This window comes from Lipotes vexillifer, unplaced genomic scaffold (assembly GCF_000442215.2).
Source record: "Lipotes vexillifer unplaced genomic scaffold, Lipotes_vexillifer_v1.1 scaffold189, whole genome shotgun sequence".
Taxonomy (NCBI): domain Eukaryota; kingdom Metazoa; phylum Chordata; class Mammalia; order Artiodactyla; family Lipotidae; genus Lipotes; species Lipotes vexillifer.
In genome coordinates this window covers 3,804,779-3,828,373 of record NW_006785816.1, presented here as the reverse complement: position 1 = coordinate 3,828,373, position 23,595 = coordinate 3,804,779, and the positions used below count along the sequence as shown (strand labels likewise).

The 23,595-nt window shown below is 33.3% G+C and overlaps 1 protein-coding gene across 2 annotated transcripts in view; it reads left to right on the top strand.

The window, feature by feature from the left end:
• Positions 1–23,595, top strand: part of KIFAP3 (kinesin associated protein 3) — a 162,509-nt gene that overhangs the window by 131,029 nt on the left and 7,885 nt on the right. For both annotated transcript variants that reach the window (XM_007458132.1, XM_007458133.1), the window contains one exon: positions 1,549–1,648. In XM_007458132.1, coding sequence (XP_007458194.1) covers positions 1,549–1,648 — 100 coding nt within the window. The remainder of the gene's footprint in view (positions 1–1,548; positions 1,649–23,595) is intronic.

The window sequence follows — 23,595 nt, the reverse complement described above, 5'->3', positions numbered from 1 at the left end:
GAAATACCAATTATTTTTACCTATTCGTTTCCCAACTCTATTAATTTTTACCATCTATTCGATTTTTAATACCCTTACTCCTAAACAGATTTTATCATTTAATTCCCAGCTCTCTATCAATACTCAAATCAGTTACACCTCTGCCTCCCTCCCTTCCCAAGTAGGATTTTCTAACCTCTACAGAACACAGTAATCCTTCTGTAGCTTTTTCAGCCTCCAGCATTCATTTAGTAGGTATGTCCCTTCCTGTTGTGTATCATTTATTAATGGAATGTATTATTTAATTGTATCTTAAGTGTCTATTTGTATTTCACTTAACCTGAAATTCCTGAAAACAGAAATTATGTATTCTAAGTTTTTCCACAGGACCTAGCAAAGTATTATTGCATGTGGTAGGTGTAAAATGATTGTCTGGTGACTGAATAATTTGCTTACTGTGTGCCAAATTTATAAACTATGTTGTGGATACCACCTAGCCAACAAGTGACCTAGAGGTCACTTACCAACCCAGAATACTTTCAGAAAAGGAAACTTTAAAAGGCCTCAGAGCTTTTCAAATAGTAATTACAAAAACCATATACTAAAATATATTTGTTCTATGCATAAGACAGCCCTGAGGCCATCACTTAGATCTTTTTTCCTCAGATTCTTCTTATTCTTAACTTACTCATAATTCTATCAAAAATAGGTCATCTGGATTCTTAGATTGGAGTGAATGAGAAAGTAGTATCACTCTAAACTCAGCAAGAAGTAATAATAAAGACTTAGATTTAGGAAAAGGAGCACTTTATAAGCAAAGAAAAATTACTCAAAAAGCATAATAGTGTAGCCACATAGCGTAGGTAGTCAAATATATCTAATAACCTAGGGCGTTACTACATAATAATTGATGTTTATAATGAAGATTGAGTTACCAAGAAGTTTTAAAATTATATTCAGTATACTTTTTAAAAACACAGGAAATATAAAATGTATTTTCAAGGATTTCTAACCCAAGTTTGTGTGTTTGTTTTAAGGTTTGACACTTAAAGTTTCGAGCATTGCTTATATAAAAATTCACTTATTTGAAATGTATAATTCCCTAATCATACTACACAAATGAAGCTGTCTGGGTATAAAATGTCAGACATACTAGAGTGTTGGTCTTTACCGAAACCATGCTATTTAATGTCTCTTCTATTTCCTTACTCATTCTGTTTCTTAGCCTGGAAGGTTTATTGTCCCTCCCTATCCTACCTCAGCCCTTAACTTTTGTTGTCTTCTCCACAAGACTAGAAGCCCCTTGAAGGCAGAGATTTTCTTATTCATCTCTCTAATAAAATAGTACTACCACATAGTATATGCTCAATAAATGTCCAGTCATTGTAAAAGAACACTTAAGTATGTATGGTCTTCTGTTCATACTCCCAGAGAGAATTGAATATCATGCTAACATTTTTCTTCCGGATTAAATATACAGGTTATTTTCTATTGTGTTACTTGATAGAACAGTTTCCTTTTTATTCCCTGCAAAGATGTTTCACTAGTTACTATTTTCTTTCATCCTAGATGGATTAGTTGCCTCTGAAGGAGCCATGAGTCCAGATTTCTTCAATGATTATCACCTTCAAAATGGAGATGTAGCTGGGCAGCATTCATTTCCTGGCAGGTAAACAGTCTTCCAAGAAAAATCTAATATATGCTGTTCCTTTTGTTTTTGAAAAGCTAAAATTCTCTTCACTTCCCATTTTTCTTTTTACATTAAAGAGTAAAATAAAAAAAGAATCCTGAATATTTTCAAGAATATACTCATTTGATTTTAAATTAACTTATGAAGTCACATTTTGTATGTAAAAAAATGAAGATCACAGTTCTAAAAAAAAATGTGTGTGTGTGTGTGTGTGTATATATATGGTGTGTGTGTGTGTGTATGTGTGTGTGTGTATATATATGCTTCCTCACTTTGGAAAATACAGGCTGTCTATTGAAATAGACAGTACTTTTGCCAAATTAATGACCCAGATTGTTTCGTGTTTTCCAAAGCCAATAAAATATAAAATAAGAACACAATACATGTATTTTTTAAAATTTTGTTTTTATTTAACAACTTTATTGGAGTATAATTGCTTTACAATGGTGTGTTAGTTTCTGCTTTATAACAAAGTGAATCAGCTATACATATACATATATCCCCATATCTCCTCCCTCTTGCGTCACCCTCCTTATCCCACCCCTCTAGGTGGTCACAAAGCACCGAGCTGATCTCCCTGTGCTATGCAGCTGCTTCCCACCAGCTATTTAGTCTACATTTGGTAGTGTACATATGTCCATGCCACTCTCTCAGTTCATCCCAGCTTACCCTTTTCCCTCCCCGTGTCCTCAAGTCCATTCTATAGTAGGTCTGCATCTTTATTCCTGTCCTGCCCCTAGGTTCTTGAGAACCTTTTTTTTTCTTCTTTTTTTAGATTCCATATATATGTCTTAGCATACGGTATTTGTTTTTCTCTTTCTGATTTACTTCACTCTGTATGACAGACTCTAGGTCCATCCACCTCAGTGCAAATAACTCAATTTCATTTCTTTTTATGGCTGAGTAATATTCCATTGTATGTATGTGCCACATCTTCTTTATGCATGCATCTGTCAATGGACATTTAGGTTGCTTCCATGTCCTGGCTATTGTAAATAGTGCTGCAATGAACATTGTGGTACGTGACTCTTTATGAATTATGGTTTTCTCAGGGTATATGCCCAGTAGTGGGATTGCTGGGTCATATGGTAGTTCTATTTTTAGTTTTCTAAGGAACCTCCATACTGTTCTACATAGTGGCTGTATCAATTTACATTCCCATCAACAGTGCAAGAGGGTTCCCTTTTCTCTACACCCTCTTCAGCATTTATTGTTACAATACATGTATTTTAACAATTATTCAGACATCACCGTTTTAAAAAGTTGATGCTTTGGGCTTCCCTGGTGGCACAGTGGTTGAGAGTCCACCTGCCTATGCAGGGGACACGGCTTCGTACCCCGGTCCGGGAAGATCCCACATGCCGCGGAGCGGCTGGGCCCGTGAGCCATGGCCGCTGAGCCCATGAGCAATGGCCGCTGACACTGTGGCCATGAGCCTGTGCTCTGCAACGGGAGAGGTCACAACAGTGAGAGGCCCACGTACCGCAAAAAAAAAAAAAAAAAAGTTGATGCTTTGATTAAATTAAAGACTTTTCCTCCCTGCATGGCATTCAAATAAAATATCTAAGGAAAAAATCCTAACATGCCAGCATTGTTGTACAATTATAGTAAAGTTTCCCTCAACAGATATCCTGCTTCATTACTGGTCTTATAGATTTTTTTAAGTCTTGCCAGAAAGTGTAAATAATAGTTTTCCCTTCATATCATTGCTAGAGGTGTAATATTTTAATTTAGGATGACTATTGAAATTTCACATTAAAATGGTCCAATGAATAGGTGTAGTCTTTTTGCCCTTAAGACTAGTTTTTTCTTTAGATTATTGATTTAATTTTCTCTTCTAAAATTATAATTTTATTAACATAAATATTTATGTTTGGAGGATGTGTTTAAGAATACAGTTGTGACCAATGTGTTACAACTCTTGAATCATCGCTTGTAGTAAGCCATTTCAATTCAATAGTAATAATTATTGCAACCATTATCAATTATGTATAATTTGTTTTGTAAATATTTATTATGTTTATTTTAACCTACTTAGCAAGATTATTATAATGTCTATTTTCATAGACATTTTAAAAATGAAAAAATCAAGGCTCTAATAATTTAAGTAACCAACTCACACATGTAGGATGATAGAGAAAAAAATTTGAACTTAGGTCTATATGTCTTATGGTCTTTCCAGTATAACACAGTACCTAATTTTGAAGGAAACATAGCATATTATAGTGACTTTTAAGTGTTGTTTTGTTTTGTTTTGTTTTGCCACAACCCATATTAAGAAATACCTTTCATATTGCAACCCAGTGCACACATACATATTTATATATATACATATATATATGTGTTATATATATACACACACATATATATAACAAAAAATTCTTAAAACAGTAATTAATTACTCTTACTATCTGTAATGCACAATGATATATTGTTTTAGTCTATTCAATTTTATTTTTAAAATTCAGATTGCAGCCCACTGTATTGATTTCACAACCCACTGTTGGTCATGACAAAATTTAAAAGCATAGTGGAAAAATACAGGGGTATTTTATGAAATGCAATAACCTTATATGTAGTTCAGTAGTCTTTAGTGAACTTTAAATAAATAATAACACTTTAGAAATAGTTTCATTGGTGTACTGGATTGTCATGATGAGAAACTACTTGCCTTAGGAAAAAAAAAAATTAAACATGGTTAAATACCAGAAGCATATGGCTTTTGATTACTTCTGATGTCCCTGTCTGTGTTAGCTATAATTATTTAAATAGAGATTCTCTTTAATTATTATAACTATTATACTCCATCATGTGATAATTCACTGTACAAATGTTTTCTGAAACATAATTAGAAAGGGAAGAAGTTATTTCGTTATATAATCCTAATGTTTATATTGAAAATTTTTGCTGATAGCATTTAAAAGATTAATTTTTCTGCCGTTTATGTTTCACTATGAACAAAACATTGTTTTTGTGTGATACTAACCATGCGTTACTTATTTGAGAAAGGCATGATTTTTTTCTATAGTTATGTGATTTTAAAGAACCTGAACATTTTCATTAAAATTGAATATCCAAAGGAATGAAGTTGAGCTCAACTCAGCAAAATCTTTCATTTCTGGTTTTCAAAAATGGTCATTTTATAAAACAATAAAGATGTTTAGAGAGATGGCTATACTCAAAGACTAAGTTATGTACTGTGTCCAAAGATTTCAGGATTTTATTCCTCAGTTCTGTTAACAAGTTGTTTTTTAAAAGACTGGGAAAGTTCTCTTACCTTTGTGCCTTTAGGTCCTTTTCAAGAATAAAAATATATAAGTAGCTTTTTTCACATCATAAAAAACACATCACAGCTATGTTGGTTTAAAGGATTAGTTAATAAAACTTCATGTAGACTATATATTTTTTCAAATCAAAAGAGTGATATACGTATTATAATCATTTTGAATTGAGAATTGTTTGCCCTTTCAAAAGAACTTCCCTTGAGAAAGCTAAGTCTTTCATCTCTTGTCTTTTGTAATTTTTCAGGCCTTAAATCATGTAACTGTATCATTTTCTCTTTGTATTTCCAGAAGAAATAATTTACTATGAATTTCCTCAGTTTTTTTCTGAGTAACAGATCAAATAAAAAGGGACTCTAAATTTTATCAGCAGATATACAGAGAAAGCTTACAGTATAACCAAAAATTCATAGTTGTTCTTTGCTACATTTTTTATTGACCTTCTCTAGAATCATTTACTCTTTCTTTTATGAATCATTTTTGTTGTTAGGATTGTCTTCTAATAGGATTTCTTTGTTCTTCTTTGATAGCAACAAACCATGGATCTTAACTCTGGCATATTTTTTAAAATTCTACAAAGATTTAAGTATTTTAAATTGTTCCATAATTATTCACATATTTTGGCATGATAATTTTGATGCATAATGTCCCAGATGTGAAATTTTAAACTAATGGCTACCTTTAGGCTTCTGATATCCAATAGGTAAATTTAAAACCTGTTAGACCAAATAACATTGACTTAAAATGATGCTTTTGAAATATTTCATTTTAATTGATTTTAAGCCAAGTGGGAATATTTTTGAAAAATGTAGACAGAAGGTGTTGAACCCTTATTCTTCATCTTTACTGTGAAGATGAGAATAAGCATACTTACTGAACAACATGAAGAATTTGGGTTAATTGTGAAAGAATAATGCCTTGATTGAATTTTGAATATTGAAAAAGCTGATTTTAAAAACAGGATATGTTATCTGTTTTGAGGTGGTTTTTTTTAACATCTTTATTGGAGCATAATTGCTTTACAATGGTGTGTTAGTTTCTGCTTTATAACAAAGTTAATCAGTTATACATATACATATGTTCCCATATCTCTTCCCTCTTGCGTCTCCCTCCCTCACACCCTCCCTATCCCACCCCTCTATGTGGTCACAAAGCACCGAGCTGATCTCCCTGTGCTATGTAGCTGCTTCCCACTAGCTATCTATTTTACATTTGGTAGTGTATATATGTCCATGCCACTCTCTCCCTTTGTCACAGCTCACCCTTTCCCCTCCCCATATCCTCAAGTCCATTCTCTAGTAGGTCTGTGTCTCTTTATTCCCATCGTACCCCTAGGTTCTTCACGACCGTTTTTTTTTTTTCTTAGATCCCATATATATGTGTTAGCATACGGTATTTGTTTTTCTCTTTCTGACTTACTTCACTCTGTATGACAGACTCTAGGTCCATCCACCTCACTACAAATAACTCAATTTCGTTTCTTTTTATGGCTGAGTAATATTCCATTGTATATATGTGCCACATCTTCTTTATCCAATCATCTGTTGATGGACACTTAGGTTGCTTCCATGTCCTGGCTATTGTAAATAGAGCTGCAATGAACATATTGGTACATGACTCTTTTTGAATTATGGTTTGCTCAGGGTATATACCCAGTAGTGGGATTGCTGGGTCGTATGGTAGTTTTTTTTTCTTTAAATCAGGAAAATTGTCCAGATGACTTACAAATTCTTTCCCTGTTCTTCATCATATGTCTTTGATTAACAAGCAGTGTCAAGTTAATTGGAATAGTAATAATATTTTTAAAATGTATAAAATGTGAATTTTTATAATTACCATTGTTTCTAATGATTTGAGAACATGAAACAGCATACCAGTGCCAAGTGGCATGCTATTCAACCAGTAATCGTGACTTTTCAGTCTTTGTGGATTTTTAACATGTCAGTTTCAGTGGGTTCAGGTAAACTAGATGATCCCAAGTTTCTGCAAGGTAAAGAATAAATTTCTATTTTGTGTAAGAGTTTTTTTTTTTAATTGTTCACAGAAAAATTCTTCAATTTCTTCCTAAAATAATCATGTTTAGTAATGGGACAAGTCTGTTAACTTGGGGTAACTGAGTCAAATTTAGAGTATTGTTTAAACAGTTCAAATTGTATATTTCTTAAAATCCAAGTCGGGGGGAGGTTCCTTCTTAATCTGAACGTCTGCATTTTTGTAATATATCAGGGCAGTTTAATTGGAAACAGTGGAAACTGTTAAACTCATCCATCCTATTCTACGAGGGAGACTGGATGTTTGATAAAATACATACTGGCAGTTGGACAGCGAATCCTGGGTTTTAGACATGTGTCACTATCAGTTTGAACCTCTTGGCACCAGAATTTCCCAACATTTTGAGGGAATGCAAAGTGTATTAGGGCTCCAAGGCATTAGCTATAGAGCTGACATTGCCAGAGGGTCAGATGTAAATCTTCCCCTCCCAAAACCTGAACTGGCATTAGAAAGTAAAGTGGAACTTGCTATTGAAGCTAATTAAAAATAATAGGAGTAAGACTAGCCTTTTTTCCCCTTATATACAATGTATCCGTACCATATTTTTGGACAGTTTTTTTTATTATAACTCTTACTTTTCAAGACTAACAAGAACCTCATGTTGAGTATTTTTAAACTGCTTCCAGCTTTTACAAATCAGTTTTTGTTGCAGTAAAAATGGTCCATTTTTCTTTTATAAGAATCCAATTTTCATAAACTGGAAAAAAATTTCAGAGACTGCTTAGGTTTCCTTGGGGCTTTGAAAAACATTTTTCAGAGGGCCTGAAGATCTTCTCTGTGGTTGGCACAGTGATGTCATCTACTGACCATTTCACTGGAGTCAGAGATGAACTAGATGTGTGCATTATTGAGCCATCTGAATCTTACACTTTCATTTTCTGTGTATATGCCTGCCTCTTTATTTTCTTTCTTAGAGTACTTGGTGATTAACTTTTCTGTTCATTTTATGTATTATATATTTCACATATACACCTTTTATTCTGTTCTCTCTAATATATTTTCTTTAAAACATTAAATCATGGTTGAAACATTAGTTGCACTTTTTAAAATTTTACTGACCAGAACTAACACATTATTTTCTTAATATATGAGAAATAATCTTTTATCCAAAATTTTAAATGTGTAATTTTTCCTAAGACAGGGACTCTACCTGTAAAAATTAGACTTATTTCTTTGCTATAGGCCACCTTCATTAAACTCAGGCATTTAGTTAACTCAGTTATTTCACTTGAGAAAAGCAACCTTAAAATTAAATATTGCCTGTCTAAAAGGCATTGTGTAGTATTTACCGACCTTTTTTATTATTCCTAGAACTGTATATTAGGGTATTATTTCAAAGCAGTTATTCAAAAGATAAATCAAATTATTGTCTATATTACAACCCTTAATTTGGCAATCGAGTAATTCTCATATATTGAGATAAAGTTAAATATGCCTATAAAATCCCTTATTTGATAAGTTCTATATCAATTTTAATCGATAAACCAAACTCTTCCATTTGTTCTAATAGTTTAAGTTTTAGTGACCTTCATTACTGTGGCAGTAATGTAGAAATTATGTGGAAGGATCAAAAGAAAGTGAAAAGAACCTCATAGAAACATTTCCCTTTGATAGATATTGGAGACCAACCATTTGTTCAGCAGCATTGTAAGAACTAAATGAATTATAAAATACTTATTAAATCTTTTAAAAATAATCATTAAAAAAAACACTGCTTTATTTAGTGTGTAGTTTTTTGTTCCTAATTTCTTTATAACTTTTTCTCAGAGGAGAACATGCTCATGAAGTCTTTAAAAGAAACTCCTGACTTTAGTTAGTAATTTTTCCAGACATGGTGAATATAAAATAAAGCAGCCAGACTCCGTTTTCACCTATCAGTTGCCAAAGATTTTCTAATGCTAATACCCACACATGGGAGCAAAGAGGCACTCTGACACACTTCTTGTGGGACTTAAATGGACAAAACCTTTGTGAAATATATTTGGTAACAGAGAACAGAAGCCTAAAATTGTATACTTCCTTAATTCTGTAACTTCATTTCTAAGAATTTATCCTCATGAAATAATCAGAGATAAAGACTGGATAAATGATTGTGTGATTTCTTTCTATCAAGAAAATAGATACATTGAGTATCATGAGATACACTTACCTAATTGGGGAATAAATGTTATTTTTAGTACCTACTTTTGTGGCACATGATTTTGTCCTCATATTAGATTAGTGTTCTGATTTAAGTAAATATGAAAGTCAAAATAGGTAAAAATAGATATTTAGCAATAGATATTTACTTTATATAAAATTCATCTTTTTAAAGAATTGACCCCAGAGACCTTTTAATTTGCTTTTTTATTATTGAGAAAAATTTTGAATAAAACTATTATTCACCTATGATGTTTTGACAGCATAAAATTGAGTACACCACCACCACATCTGTAATTCTAGTAATGAAAGCTGACAGTATGTTGAAATATTTGGTCATTCCATTTATATTTTTTGCATGTATTAAAACATTATTATTAACAGTGCATAATATTTAAAAAAAAAAAACCTTGCTGAATGCTTTGTTCAGGCACTGTTATACATTTTATTTACTCTTTGTTTTTCATGTGCACATTTGCGAAGTTCCCTAATACTTGTTCTTAGCTGTATCTAAGTTGGAATATTTGCAAGAGTTGCTTCTCACTTTAAATGGAATTTTGTTAAATCATGATTAAAACATATACAGCAGAACCTCTATAGAAACCATGGTGTTGGGTAACAAGACAATATCCTCTTTACTTTTAAAAGTTAATCTGTTTCAGGGTATATGATTTGATCTAAAAATATCCAGATCTCTGCAAATGTTTATTATAATTGTGTTTAGTTGTCCAAATGACATTGTTTTTAGTATGTATAAACATGTATTTCACACTCAGTAATAATTGCTACAGCTAGGTATAACCAATAGAAATAATCTTAAGTTCTTCCCACCTTCATTAGTGTTAACCAATCAAAAATGCATGGTATAAATTTCTTGAAATGAATAAAACCATTCATAAGAAATAATACTATATGACAGGTAAAATCCCATCTAAGGTAATGAAGTGGTTAAATCTTTGGGATGGTGAAAACAGGAGAACAAGAGTGGCAATAGCTGTGTAACACAGTTCTGATGAGAAAATCAAACCAATGCAAATAAATGTTTTTTTACACTATGAGACTTGCTGTAACACAATCCTTACATTAAATCACATTACATTTTTTTCTCTCTAAATACTCTCATAACAATTCTGCTAGTTTTCTTTTTTTTTTTTTTTCAGAAGATGGAATGTCTTAGGAGCCTTCTAAAAGCTTTAAAGAATAAAATGTTTAAATGTTTTTTGGCCTAAATCTTAGTATACCAGGACTAATAACTCGCATGTAGCTGACACATATCATCATATGTCTCATTTGACCATCAACAGTGTGTGAGGTATATAGGGCAAAGAGTAGTATTGGCCCTATTTTAACAAATGTAGAAATTAAGACTCAGAGATTTTTAAGGGACTAGCCCAAAACCAGTTAGGTAATAAATAGTGAAGCCTTTAAGCTTGGTAAGAGCCAGCATTCTTAGTATTACACCATTGCTGCCTCCAAAAGGTAAGCAGATATATTAGTCTTAACAGTGAACTGTGCTTTAGAAAGTTTTAGAGTGTTATCAAACTTCAGAGTAAGATATGTAGGTTTTTTTGCGTGATACAATATATTGTTTACTTATTTTGCTTTAATACGCTGTATATGGCTTACTGCAAATTGGTATTTAGATTGCTTGGAGAACAAGTTGCTAAAAATTTATTAACACATTAAGTAACTAATTAGTTCACTACCATTAAATTCTTTTAAGTAGTTCATGAAGTTCTCTACAGATTAATCCAGTTGTATAAAAAATGAGGATGAGTGGGATAATCTCAGTCTAGAAGGGTTTATGTCTCATGCAGATCATTTATTTAGCTAATTAGTCAATGTAAATGTTTATATACATGATGCTATTATTTTATGCCTATAAATGAATCTTCATGTATTAGTCTTAGTTGATTTATTTGTTTAGACTTTTTAATAGAGAAAAATTCTTTCTAGCCATAAAAGGGCAAGGAAATTTGGTTCCACTGCTTGGACACTAATGATTTGCATTTCCCAAGGAAAATTGAATTAGGTTTTATTAGTAAATTGGGCCTATAACTTTTAAGGCCAGATTCTATTAGATTATCACACATCAGCATTAGCAAATTGTAAACTTTGCTGAAATATAGAAATACAAGCCAAAAATCAAGGCTAAGAATCCTGTAAACCTGGGAAGATGTTTTATCCTAGAGAAATTATACTGACTTGAAAAAGTATTTTAAGCGATTTACTTTCCTTTGGAAATTTAGAAACAAGAGAAGTTGGTGACAGGCTGCTCTCATCAAATTCATGTTAATTTTCAATCTGGTGATCTGAGCTAAGTTTTTGGAGGTATGCATGTTAGCTATATGTAAAATCCAAAGATGATCCCAAAGGAAACCAAATTTATTGTCACTTTATTAGGACTTTGATTTAGGAGAAGAAATTCAGCATAATTGAGTGTATAAATGAAAAAAGTAATCTGAATATGACTAGATCCTGTAAAAATGTTAACACATCAGTTATGGTGTAGCTTTGTACTAGAAGAAATGAATGGGAGTTAGTCCATTCATGACTAGGAAGTTCATTATATCACCACCATTTAAGAGTGATTATCCAATGTTAAAGTTCATATATTTTTATACATATTAATAGTATTTTTGTTGGCTGTACAGATATATAAAAATTAGTTATAAATTTAAAAAGAAAGTAGGAAGTCCTTAAGCAAAGGTGACTGCTTTTATGACATATTTGACTTATGAAATGCTCTTATTTTCAAAAAAATTATGGGTTTTTTTTAAAGGGAATAGGATGTGGATTACCATTATAATATTGTTTGTTTGTTTATTTATTTATTTATTTATGGCTGTATCAGGTCTTAGTTGTGGAACGCAGGATCTTTCGTTGTGGCATCTTTTGTTGCGGTGCATGGGCTTTTCTCTAGTTGTGGCGCGCAGGCTCCAGAGCACGTGGGCTCTGTAGTTGTGACATGTGGCACTGTAGTTGTGGAGTGCAGGCTCAGTAGTTGTGGTGCGTGGACTTAGTTGCCCCGCGGCATGTGGGATCTTAGTTCCCGACCAGGGATCGACCCTGAGTCCCCTGCATTGGAAGACATTCTTAACCACTGGACCACCAGGGAAGTCCCAGATTACCATTACAAAGTCTTGCTTATTCGTAGTCTAATGAGAATTTTAAAATTACAAGCAATATGGTTGAAAAGCACCACCACCCCCTCCAAAAAAATAAAAGAGAGAGGAAAACAGATAAAACATCTTTTATTTCCCTTAAGTCTGGATTCAATGATACTGAGCTTACTCCTAAACTCAGGGACGGGGTTGATTGATTCTAGCCCATCTGTGTTTTGATTGATATAACAATGTGATTTAAGTATTTATCAATAATTGTTTAAAAGTCCCTATATTAGAAATATTATATATTAGAAATGTTAAACATGTTTTTTCTTAAATATTTTTTTAAAACAGATGAAACCTAAAGCCTATGGGTTTTTAACTGTAATATTAATTTATTCCCGTTTTCTCCATATTGCCCATAGTCCTACCAGATGTGCTATTACAAATAGCTCACCCCTCAGATATGAGCCATATGGGCACTGTAAACTGATTTGCACTTATTTTGAATAGGAATTGTACAGATTACAAATGAATTATTAAGGTAAATGTATATTGCCAAATAAATCTAAGAGCAAAATATTAAACTGTAGTAAATGAGAAAGGAATGTGCAAATGAAGACCTGCCTGTTTTTATAAGTTTAGTGGTTACCTCCTCAGTTTCAACCAAAAGAAAAGAGTTTTTTTCTTTTTTTTGTTGTTGTGTTGAAAAAAAAAAGTCTTTAAAACTGCTTACAGAAGTATCTAAGATAAAAACAAGGAAATATAATGTTCTAAACTCAGCCAGTCCAAACCATTTGAGCTGCTATGACAGCTCATAAAACTGAGAGTAGTTTTTAACTGGGCTCTGTTTTACATTGCCAAAGTGAATTTTCCTTGCAGGAAGTAGCCAGAGGGTTTATTTAGTTTCCAGTCCAAGGCTTTGATCTTTCTGTACTGTCACATCTCGGGTTACATAGCCCTTTTTCACTGCAGTAAGTCTGCAACCGTTAATGAGAATAAAATTTCCTCCTCCTTGCTGATCACTTGCTGTTAAATGCCAAGGCACAGCCAACTGCATATTTGCAGATTTCAGCTACAATGTATGAAAACAGGGCAATCAGTTTAAACTTGTTGTCTTTGTAATTCATTTTATTGGGCTTTCTTCCTTTTTAAGTGACCTATTTTATCAAGTAAGTGGTTGCAAGGCCAAGCCTGGGAGAAAGATTTAGAATGCTAATAAGCTGAGAGGAGAAAGGTGTGCACGTGTTGGGGAGGCAGGGTACGGGAGTGGTTGCACATGCACTGCGTGCACTGCCATTAATGTTCAAATTGGGTCTGCTTTCGTGCTCTTGAAAGACCTGACCTCTCTTTCTGCTCAAATAAAGTAAGCTGGTTTGTTGTTTCTTTGATTATGTTGTATGTTCAGTTTCAACATAAATTTGTACTTAATGAGTTTATTTAATAAGTCAGAACATTACTTTTCACTTTCAACTTCAGAGAAGATTTCATAGTATTTAAAGGAACTTAAAGGATTTCAAAAAACTTGATCTCTACATTGTAAGAGCTATTCTTAAACTAAAAAGAACATCATTATAAGTATCCACTGAACCATCTTACCAAATGGGTCCTTACAAATATTGGAAATATTATAAATATCTGTTGAATAAATCAATGGAAATTCAAAATCACATTTAAGCAAGATGAATTTTATACATTATTAAATACATGTATCTTCAGACTGAAATACAATAAAATCTCATTTTTTACTGCAATGAAACCTCTCAGTTGAAGCATTAACTATTTGATTCAGTTAATATACGTTGTTAAATTTATTTTTCACTTATACCTTTTATCTTTACTACCGTCTTATTTTGTGGTTGGCAACTAAACTTACCTCTGTCAAGAAATTCACTTTTAGAATGCCATTTTAGATGACAGCCATTGATAAATATATTTTATTAATATATGTTGATATAGATCATATTAATCTACATAAATATGAAATATGCTAAAATACATGAAAGAAAGAAATCAACTCTATTTTCTCACCATTGAAGCCAGTTACTACTATCTTATAGCTGTCTGTTTTCACAAAATAAATTATTTCTATTTTCATAAAAATCAAAATGTTGGGATAAATCGACAGTGCATAATACCCATTCATTGATTTAGACAATGATCATAGAAACAATAACTGAAAATATATTGAAACACAGAATAAGATTTCTAACTTGGGGGCAGTAAAGTCAGATCTGATAAAACAGAGGACCCATTTTTGGGAAAGTGTCAGTTTTTAGTTATCCCAATAAGAAAGGAGGGTAAGAAAAGAATGGCTTGAAAATTTTAGGAGAGGGGGAGGTACAGCACTACCCTAGGCCTTTTCAGAAGGTATTTAGTATAATGTAGAAATGCTGAACTTTTGTTGTTTTTTTTCTTTTTTTTTTTTTTTTTTTTTTTTTTTTGCAGTACGCTGGCCTCTCACTGCTGAGGCCTCTCCCGCAGCGGAGCATAGGCTCCGGACGCGCAGGCCCAGCGGCCATGGCTCACGGGCCCAGCCGCTCCGCGGCATGCGGGATCCTCCCGGACTGGGGCACGAACCAGTGTCCCCTGCATCGGCAGGCGGACTCCCAACCACTGCACCACCAGGGAGGCCCAATAGCTTGTACTCTTAGAATTATTGTGTTTTCAAATAAGCCTATCTACGTGTACTTAAACTGTACCATGAAAGTTTGTATGTGGGCAAAAAATGATAGAAACTAAAGCACAGTTTTAGGCACTGTATCTGAGGGTGGTGGGGACTGTTCAAAGTTTGCTTCTTTGTTTTTCTAATACTTTAAATCTGCATCAGACAGTCCACAATCCATCCAAAATTCTGGAAATGAAAGTCCACAGAAAATTTCTGCACAAAATAAACATATTTTTTTGTTTTTGTTCTTTAAAAAGAAAAAGAAAAATCTTAAATAAGTGAAACTGCTCCAAAGAGTTTGTTTCTGTAACATGAACCATCCAGTCCAGTTTTAAATGAAATTACTGGAAAGGAATAAAAACAATGCAGGCTTCAATGCCGTACAGACTTAATCTTTATTCTAATTGTATAATTTGAAATATTATTCTCTAAAATGGTTTCAAATCTGTCTATAATCTGAGGTATGCTGATTAATAGTAATGCTGGCATTTATTGAAATATATTTACTGAGTGCCAGGCAGTATGCTAATTGCTATCATTACATCCCTTATCTAATTTGATCTTCACAACAGCTCAGGGAAGGAGACATTAATAAAACCCAAGCTTATTGAGTTAAGCAACTTGCCCAAGTTATCTCCCCACCTCTCAGTGTCCACTCTTATTTGTACCCCACCTCAGTCTCTTCCCTCTGTTACAGGCAAGGAAGTGCCCTTTTTTTCAAAGTCCAGTTGGTTCATTTTGCTTGGAACCCCATCCCTTCTTACCTTCCTAAGGACTTCTTTCATGTCACCACTCTTTTCCCTTCTACTAGATCGTTCCTGTCGGGATATAAACACAATGTGGAATCTCCAACGTTAAACTCTCTTTGCCCCAACATCACATTCCAGCTACTACCCATTTCTCATCTCTCTTCATACAGTGCATCTCAAAAGACTCCCATTCACTCTTCTATTTCTCCAGTTTTGTCAAAATCGCTAGTAATCTTCATATTGCCAAATCCATGGACCTTTCTCATCTTTAACTCTCAGCAGTGTTGGACACAGATATCCAGGCCCTGCTTTTTGAAACTCCCTTCTTTCAGCTCTCAAGATACCCTGTTTTTTTAATTTTCCTCCTAAGATCTTCTCCATTCCTTCACAATGTTGTTCTTTGCTGGATATTCCTCCTCCTTTTCACCTTTAAATGCTGGTTACTTCAGGACTTCAACCCTGTTCTCTATCCATATCATTTTGGGGAGCCCTCTTTTCTAATTACACCCACTACCTAGAGGATTTCATCCAGATCCCATGGCATTAAATACTATCTGAAGGCTTGTATTTTTATCGGATGCCTCTCCTCTTGAGCACCAGCTTTATTCCTCTAGGCCTTTCAAAAGGCACTTTTTTATGTTATGTAGGTTACTAAAAAATTACCTATATAGCATAGGCTCCTACCAACAATTTTATAATACAAGCACATAATACTATATATACATTTTTTTTTTTCGGTACGCGGGCCTCTCACTGTTGTGGCCTCTCCCGTTGCGGAGCACAGGCTCCAGACGAGCAGGCTCAGCGGCCATGGCTCACGGGCCCAGCCGCTCCGCGGCATGTGGGATCTTCCCGGACCGGGGCACGAACCTGTGTCCCCTGCATCGGCAGGCGGACTCTCAACCACTGCGCCACCAGGGAAACCCAAAATATAATTTTTTGAGATGACTTAAAGTATCCTATTTATTATTCTTTATATCACTTTTTAAAAACATCTTTAAAGGTAATAGTATTATTGTGCTTAGAAAAATAATTAAGGAATTAATACTAAGTACAGTGTCAGTTTTTATACATCAGTGGTCTTCAACATGTTCCTGCTAACTTTTGTGTTATTCTCACACCTTGATTAAATAAGGGTGTGTGTATATGTGTCCCAATGAAATAAACATCTTAAAACATTTTTGAGTTGTCCTTAATCTTTAGAGGACACAAATTAATCATTAGAGAAGAATGCCGTAATGTCTTAAATAGACACTTTTTTTTTTAAGAGCATGCTATTTTGAGTGTTGTCATTTGTTAACTTCTGTTACAAAAGATTCTACCTTTAACATTTTCTTACAGAAGAAAAAATCAGATAATCTAATGACAATAGTATTTGTCAATTATATCTCAAAGACAGAAAAAAAATAAAAATAATTTTAAAAGATACTGTGATGAATTTTCTTAGATTAAAAAGTAAACAGATTTATAGATTCATATTTTTGCATTTTAACCTAAGCAGTGCAATACTTGACAAAGAATCACATTATTATTAAAATACAACCTCCTGAGTTATATAGGCTGTTTAATAAGACACTGATCTTTTTTTTTTTTTTTTGACACTGATCTTTAATGGTCTGGTAATTCACTAGAATTTAGTTACTTCATTATAACAGTAAGCACTTTGGAGGGATTAGTTCAGACAGTAGCTTTTCATAGCTTTGTAATAGAATGTCTCTTTAGAAACACATCAATGCCCTACAAAACATAATTTGAATAATTGTGAGATTTGAAGAGACATTGTATCAAAGAGTTTGATTTAAATGTTGGGTTCTGATGCCTCCCATCTCATGAGCAAAGGTTTACGTAGGTAGGTAGGTAGGTAGGTAGGTAGGCAGATAGATATTCCCAAGGAAATAAGTTACAAAACATTTTAGTCCTTGAATGTTTTTTAATGCTGATGTCATAGCTGTTGATGAATTGTCAAGACTTTTAATTGAAAGAGTTTTAAATTTGTTAAAATCATTAGGTTTTCTCATTTTTTAAAAAAGGCAGTAAACCTCTATTGAGGGTTATGGAAATGGAAAGGAAGTCTGGAGTTAAGGGGATTAATTATGACCTATAATCCTGTGGATTTTACCTGTAGGGATTTTAGGCCAATGTGCAGTCTTTCAGCAGTAGCCCAAATCACTTGGTAATCTTGTAAGTACTCAGCGCCTCTGCCAACTAAATATAACTCAGACCTACTTCAGAGAGGCAAATGCGGCATTCTGTAATAGAATCTATTTTCAAATGTGGCCTTGTTTCTGTATTTGAGAAGAAGGGTTAGTATTTTTCTAAACTTTATACTTTTATCATTAAAGTTAATTATTGGTGAGTGTAAAATCTATGTATGGCTATGTTGCTTTTTACATAAAAGCTACACATTTCAGACTAGAGAGGCACGACCAACAAATGGTTTCTTGTGCCTGTAATCAAAGTTAAACATTTTAAATAATTAGTCTTTTGAATAGACTTATAGAGAGGAGCATAATTAATGATTTTCTGAATATCATCTCTTCTGTGGACATAAGCAGCATTCTATCTCAAATAATATACCATACTTTAATAATTTTTAAGCCTGTTTTCTTTGTTTAGCTTTATCTTAAGTTGATACATCCCACTTTTTCAGAAATTCTTTCCATTTCAGGTTTTTCCAGCCAAAAACAAAGCAACTTCATATTGGCCTATCAGAAATTAAAAGGCAAAACAATCTTGAAAAGGAATCCAGATTCCTTTTTAAGTGGCTAATTTAGCGCCCCTCAAATGTGAAAGGATGGGAGGAGGCTCCTATGAACATAGTTAGGCAAGTAAATTTTTAAATTGCAACTGTAACTTAAATTGATACAAGAAACCCCACAAAGCTATATTTACAAGGGTACTTAAACTTCATGTGGAGATCTCTTTTGAGGTGGCAAATACGCAGGAATTCTTAAAAGTCTCAAAAAGTTTTTTAAAAAGGTTTCTGGGTTTTAAGGACTTTATAAATACTGGGCTATTATAGTTCAGCTCATTCTCTGTATATACTAAGGGGAAAACAGAAACTATGTCAATATCCTACAGTTGAATTTTGCCTTTTTCTTCTAAAATCTGAGGGAGAGAAGTACTACTTGCCATCAGCAAGTGTGCACCCTAGTCATTTTAAATCAATTTGTAATCTTTCCTTGTCCTGCATACTTGAAGTAACTAATATGGATATACCTATGTGCTAGTTGGAAATACTGCTTAAAACCCTACACTGCCTTTAATTTTAAAAATGTATAGTGCATTCCCATCTCCCTGAAGAATTCTCCTCATGGTTACCCAGCTCTGCTTATGTGTCCCGTATTGTCAGGTTGGCACCACCCCAAGACAGTGAACATCACAGAATGAAGATACCACCCTAAACACTTCTGTGACCCTGTGCCCTTTTCAAAGAAAAGTCAACACTACAGCAGTAAACCTAAGTGCAGGAATGTATGCAATGTGGGAAGTGATGATTTGTGTGAAATAACTAAAAACCTTACCCTTGATTTACTACTTTCAAAATAAAGTCCCTGAATATAAAATAAGATGAAAAAGCATGTAAAGAGACTTTCCCAGTATTATTCATCCCTAAAGGTGTTGTATCGTTTGCATCTATCTTGACATAGAATCTGAAGGGTTTTGATTGAATAATTTTATTTATACAAGCAGTCCAGTCTCACTATGGTAAAGGAAGATATGATTGGCCATGGCATTATTTTAGTGCAACAACAATTAGTTGCCTATGTGTAGGCATAAATCTCTATGAATTATGTAAGAGCCCTGTAAAGGCAAACAGAAAGCATGTGTAAGAAGCATGCCAAGTATGATAGAGTATCTCTTAACAGTCTAGATTATATGGCAGGAGCCAGAATTTCTTAAGTATTTTCTAGGGAAGCCTCTATCATTTTCATATGTCATAACAATAACACCAAGTACATACTACAAGAGTCTTTGTACTGTTCTTGTAAAAGACCTGGAAATATAATAATCTCAAGGCAGAGAGATGTTAAAAGGGATAGCCATTATTCTTACTTTACCAAAAAAAAAAAAAAAAAAAAGAAATCATGACAAAGAAAGTTACAGATTTAGACAGAGACGAGTTATATCAGCAGAGACATAAATTATATCCAGATATTCTGGTTTTGAGGTCATTGCACCCCACTAACTTTAATAAAATGCAGGAGTTGTTAAGTTCATACTTAAGTTAGTGTAGCTGAATTTGTAAACATAATTACTAGTCCTTAAATTAAGGGAGAAAAATGCCCTTGTACATCAGTGATAAAGAAAAAAAAAAGTATGTTTCCTTATGTTGCTTTAAAACTAATAATTTTAAAATATGGTAATAGGGCGAAGTCAGAAAAGTAATTGTTAGAGTCATATACTTCTGCATTGAAGTCTACACGGAATTTGCTTGGTGTCAATGCAGTGTGTGCAAAAGGTGCTTAGCCCCATTCTGTGAAGACACTGTTAGAAATACCTTGTTTCATCATCAGAAGACTGCAATCTGGTTGATCAGGATGACGTCAATCAGTTTGTATCTTGACAATCTAAAATTAGCCTTAGACCTAAGTAGAAAATGAATTTACCTTTTTTTGTACAGACCTATAATATAATAAATACATCATCAAGGGCCAAGAGAGTTTATGAAATTTAAGAGTAGAGATTTACTTTAGTAACTGTTCTTCTAGTGCTAAATGCATTGCTGGTGTATTATGTAGTATATGGAGATCCTAAGTGCTCTAGAGGATACTAAATAACTATTAAATATTTGTCTGACCTGTATTGATTACTGAAATTACTGAAGGCTGAAAGTATCTATATAACACTGCCCAACATAGATGGTTTAATTATGCTAAGTGAAATAAGTCAGACACAGAAAGCAAATACTATATGATATCACATATGTGGAATCTAAAAAATACAGCAAATTAGTGAATAAAACAAAAAAGCAGACTCACAGATATAGACAACAAACTAGTGGTTACCAGTGAGGAGAGGGAAAGGGGAGTGACAAGATAGGGGTAAAGGGGGGAAAAAGTGTTTTTATTGGATTATATGAAATCATGTGTGTAAAACTTGAAAATTGTAAAGCACTATAGAATTTAAAGAATCATTCAATTTAAATTTTTTATTAAAAAATAAAGTATCATAATAATACAAGGAAATGCCTGTTGTATATTTGATATTACAAACTTATTTTAGAATCGAACTTTCAACTTTGATGCTTAGCTGCTTAAAAACATGCACTTTTAATTTGTTTAAATATAGTTTCTATTATCCATACTTGTGCCCTCAATTTTAGAAAAATATTACTTAGTCTGATTTAGCTACATAAAAGGTCCTTATCAATCACCACTTGATTTTTATCAGCCAAAGGTAATTTGCAGGCTATTTAGCCTAAAAATTATTGAGACAAATAAATGAATAAGTAGACTAGGGCATAAATTGGAAACTTTACATTAAGCTTATATGTGATAAGATTTTTGAGATTTTTTTTTTACAACTAACATTTATATACCCCTTATGAAAGGTAGTAAAAGAAAAACTTTCAAAGCGATATAAAAATATTCCAAACTGTATTATTTATTTAAGGACTTCGGACAAGGTTTTAACAGAAGCTTAACATTAATTTTTAATTTGCAAGAGACTGATATGTCAATAGGGGTAGCATGCATGTTAGATAGTGGTATTACCTCTTTGATTATATCCGTATGTCAGATTTCTGTCTGCTTTATAAAAAAATGATGGGGAGTTGATATAGCCCATTATGTATAGTACTTGTGATAATTTTAGGTTCTATTCCATCTCTTGAACTTGTTTATTTTGATAGTGCATTATCATTCTAAGATTCTGGTTGGTGTTTAAATTTCAGTAACTGAAGGTCATTATTCATATTTTAACTGGACTAAAAAGTTTTTAATGCTAGCATTAACTTTTGAATTATGCTCGAGCTCTTAGACTTTACAGCATGTTTAGTTTCTTTTCATTTCTTATTAGTATTTTTCAGTACTTAATAGTCTCCTGCTCCCACCTCCAACAAGAACTCTCCTCTCTGTTCAACATCAGAAACATTTTCCTCTTTGGCATGTGCTTTTAGTTCCCCAAGCAGTATAAGCAAATTGGAAAGTTCAGCTGTCATTCTTGGAAGGTCATAGATCACACTAGCAGCCTGAGTAATCCAAGAGGTTTTAAGTATCATAGCATTTAGTTTAAAGTGAAATTTGCTCTGACAGAGCTGGCAGACCAATAGGAAAAAGAAATATTTGTGCTTGGAGAAGTGCATATGTAGAGACCAAGAGTCTAACTGATGGCTGGAAGTGATTTCAGTCTAAAAAAACAAATCATTAAGAGAGTGCATAGGGGTAAAATACACAGTTCATATTTTAAAGAGTCTCAAAATGAACCAGCAACTAAGGTTAGCATTACATAGTAATTAGCTGTGGTGTTCAGACTTTAACTCACTCAGTACCAGACAGTATGGTTAAACTATCACTGTGAAAACATCGCTACTTAAACTCTCTACTTTAAACCTACAGCAGTAATTTTTGTACCTTAAAAAACCAAAGTATTATGACAGGTTATATAAATGTTGAACCAGTAACAGACAAACAATTATTTAAAGGAGGTGCTAATGACTCAGTTTATTGACCTAGGGGTTAGTTAAGCAGCTCAGCAAGTTCCCTTAACATTTGGTGGTGTGAACTGAAGCATTCTTTGATATTATAGAACTGCTAATTTCAAGAAGTCCTTGTACTTAATTGAAGAAATGCAAGTTAAAGATGACAAGATGGTATACTTTCATTAAAAGATTGCTATAAAAATTTTGAGACCATTATAAGTTTCAGTAAATATTCACTTCAGCATCATCACATCTGATGGCTTCTATTAGGCACCTATTAGAGTATTTTTTCTGTTAATTGCTACAAATAAGGAAAAAAAAATATCTTCTAATGGCTCCAGTTATTTTTTTCAAGTCATTGTTCTGTTCAAGAAAGCCAATTTTGAGTCACAGGAATACAAGGTTTATAAATTCTTTCCTTAGATGTGCAAAGCAGATTAATAAGAGTAGAATAGAAGGGACTCCAGCAAGATGGTAGACTGACCTGACTTGGAAGGGCCCCCTCCTGTATAGATATAGAAAAGATGGACAAAATATAACCCCAAGTGACACACAAACACAAAAGAACCACCACAAGTATATTGAACTAGGTATAGGTTATATGGTATAGGAAGATAGAGCTGAATTCCCTATATAGAGCCTGGAACGAAGAAAGGGCTACCTTTTTCTCATCAGTTGAAAAGAGGACTAGATGATTTTAGTTCACCAGCCCAGAGAAGTGGCTAAAACTTGTCTTCTGCCCTAAGACCCTAGAAGGGGAGGATAGTCGCCCATGAGGAATAGGAATCATACGCTTGCTTCATGAACACGCATGGGGTCAGAATTTATACTATACATTTAATTCAGGAAACCCCAAGTCAAGAAATTATCATTAAAATGGTTTCAGGACAGTGAAATCTCAGGACCTTGATATATTATAAACAAATACAGAACCTCTCTGTAGAAGTATCTCGAAGCTCAAGGGCCAGCAGACAGGCAAAAAAGAAAAAAATGACTAAGCTCGTGAAGAAAGGGACCGTCATGAAGAAGAATTGTCAGAGGCAACAGTAAAAGAGTAAGGATGCCCAAGAACTAGAGTTAATAGAAGAATCTCAGTGAGACTATAAATTAAAAAATAATAATAAAAAGGGATAGAAGACTTAATCCAAAGATGATATAATATGAAAAAGTACCAACTGTAACATCTCCACATAAAAAAATATAATCATTAAAATAGGCTCTGGAGATGGGTTCAATAACAGATTAAGATGTATAATAAGTGTAAATTGAATGGTATTAGAAGAGCGT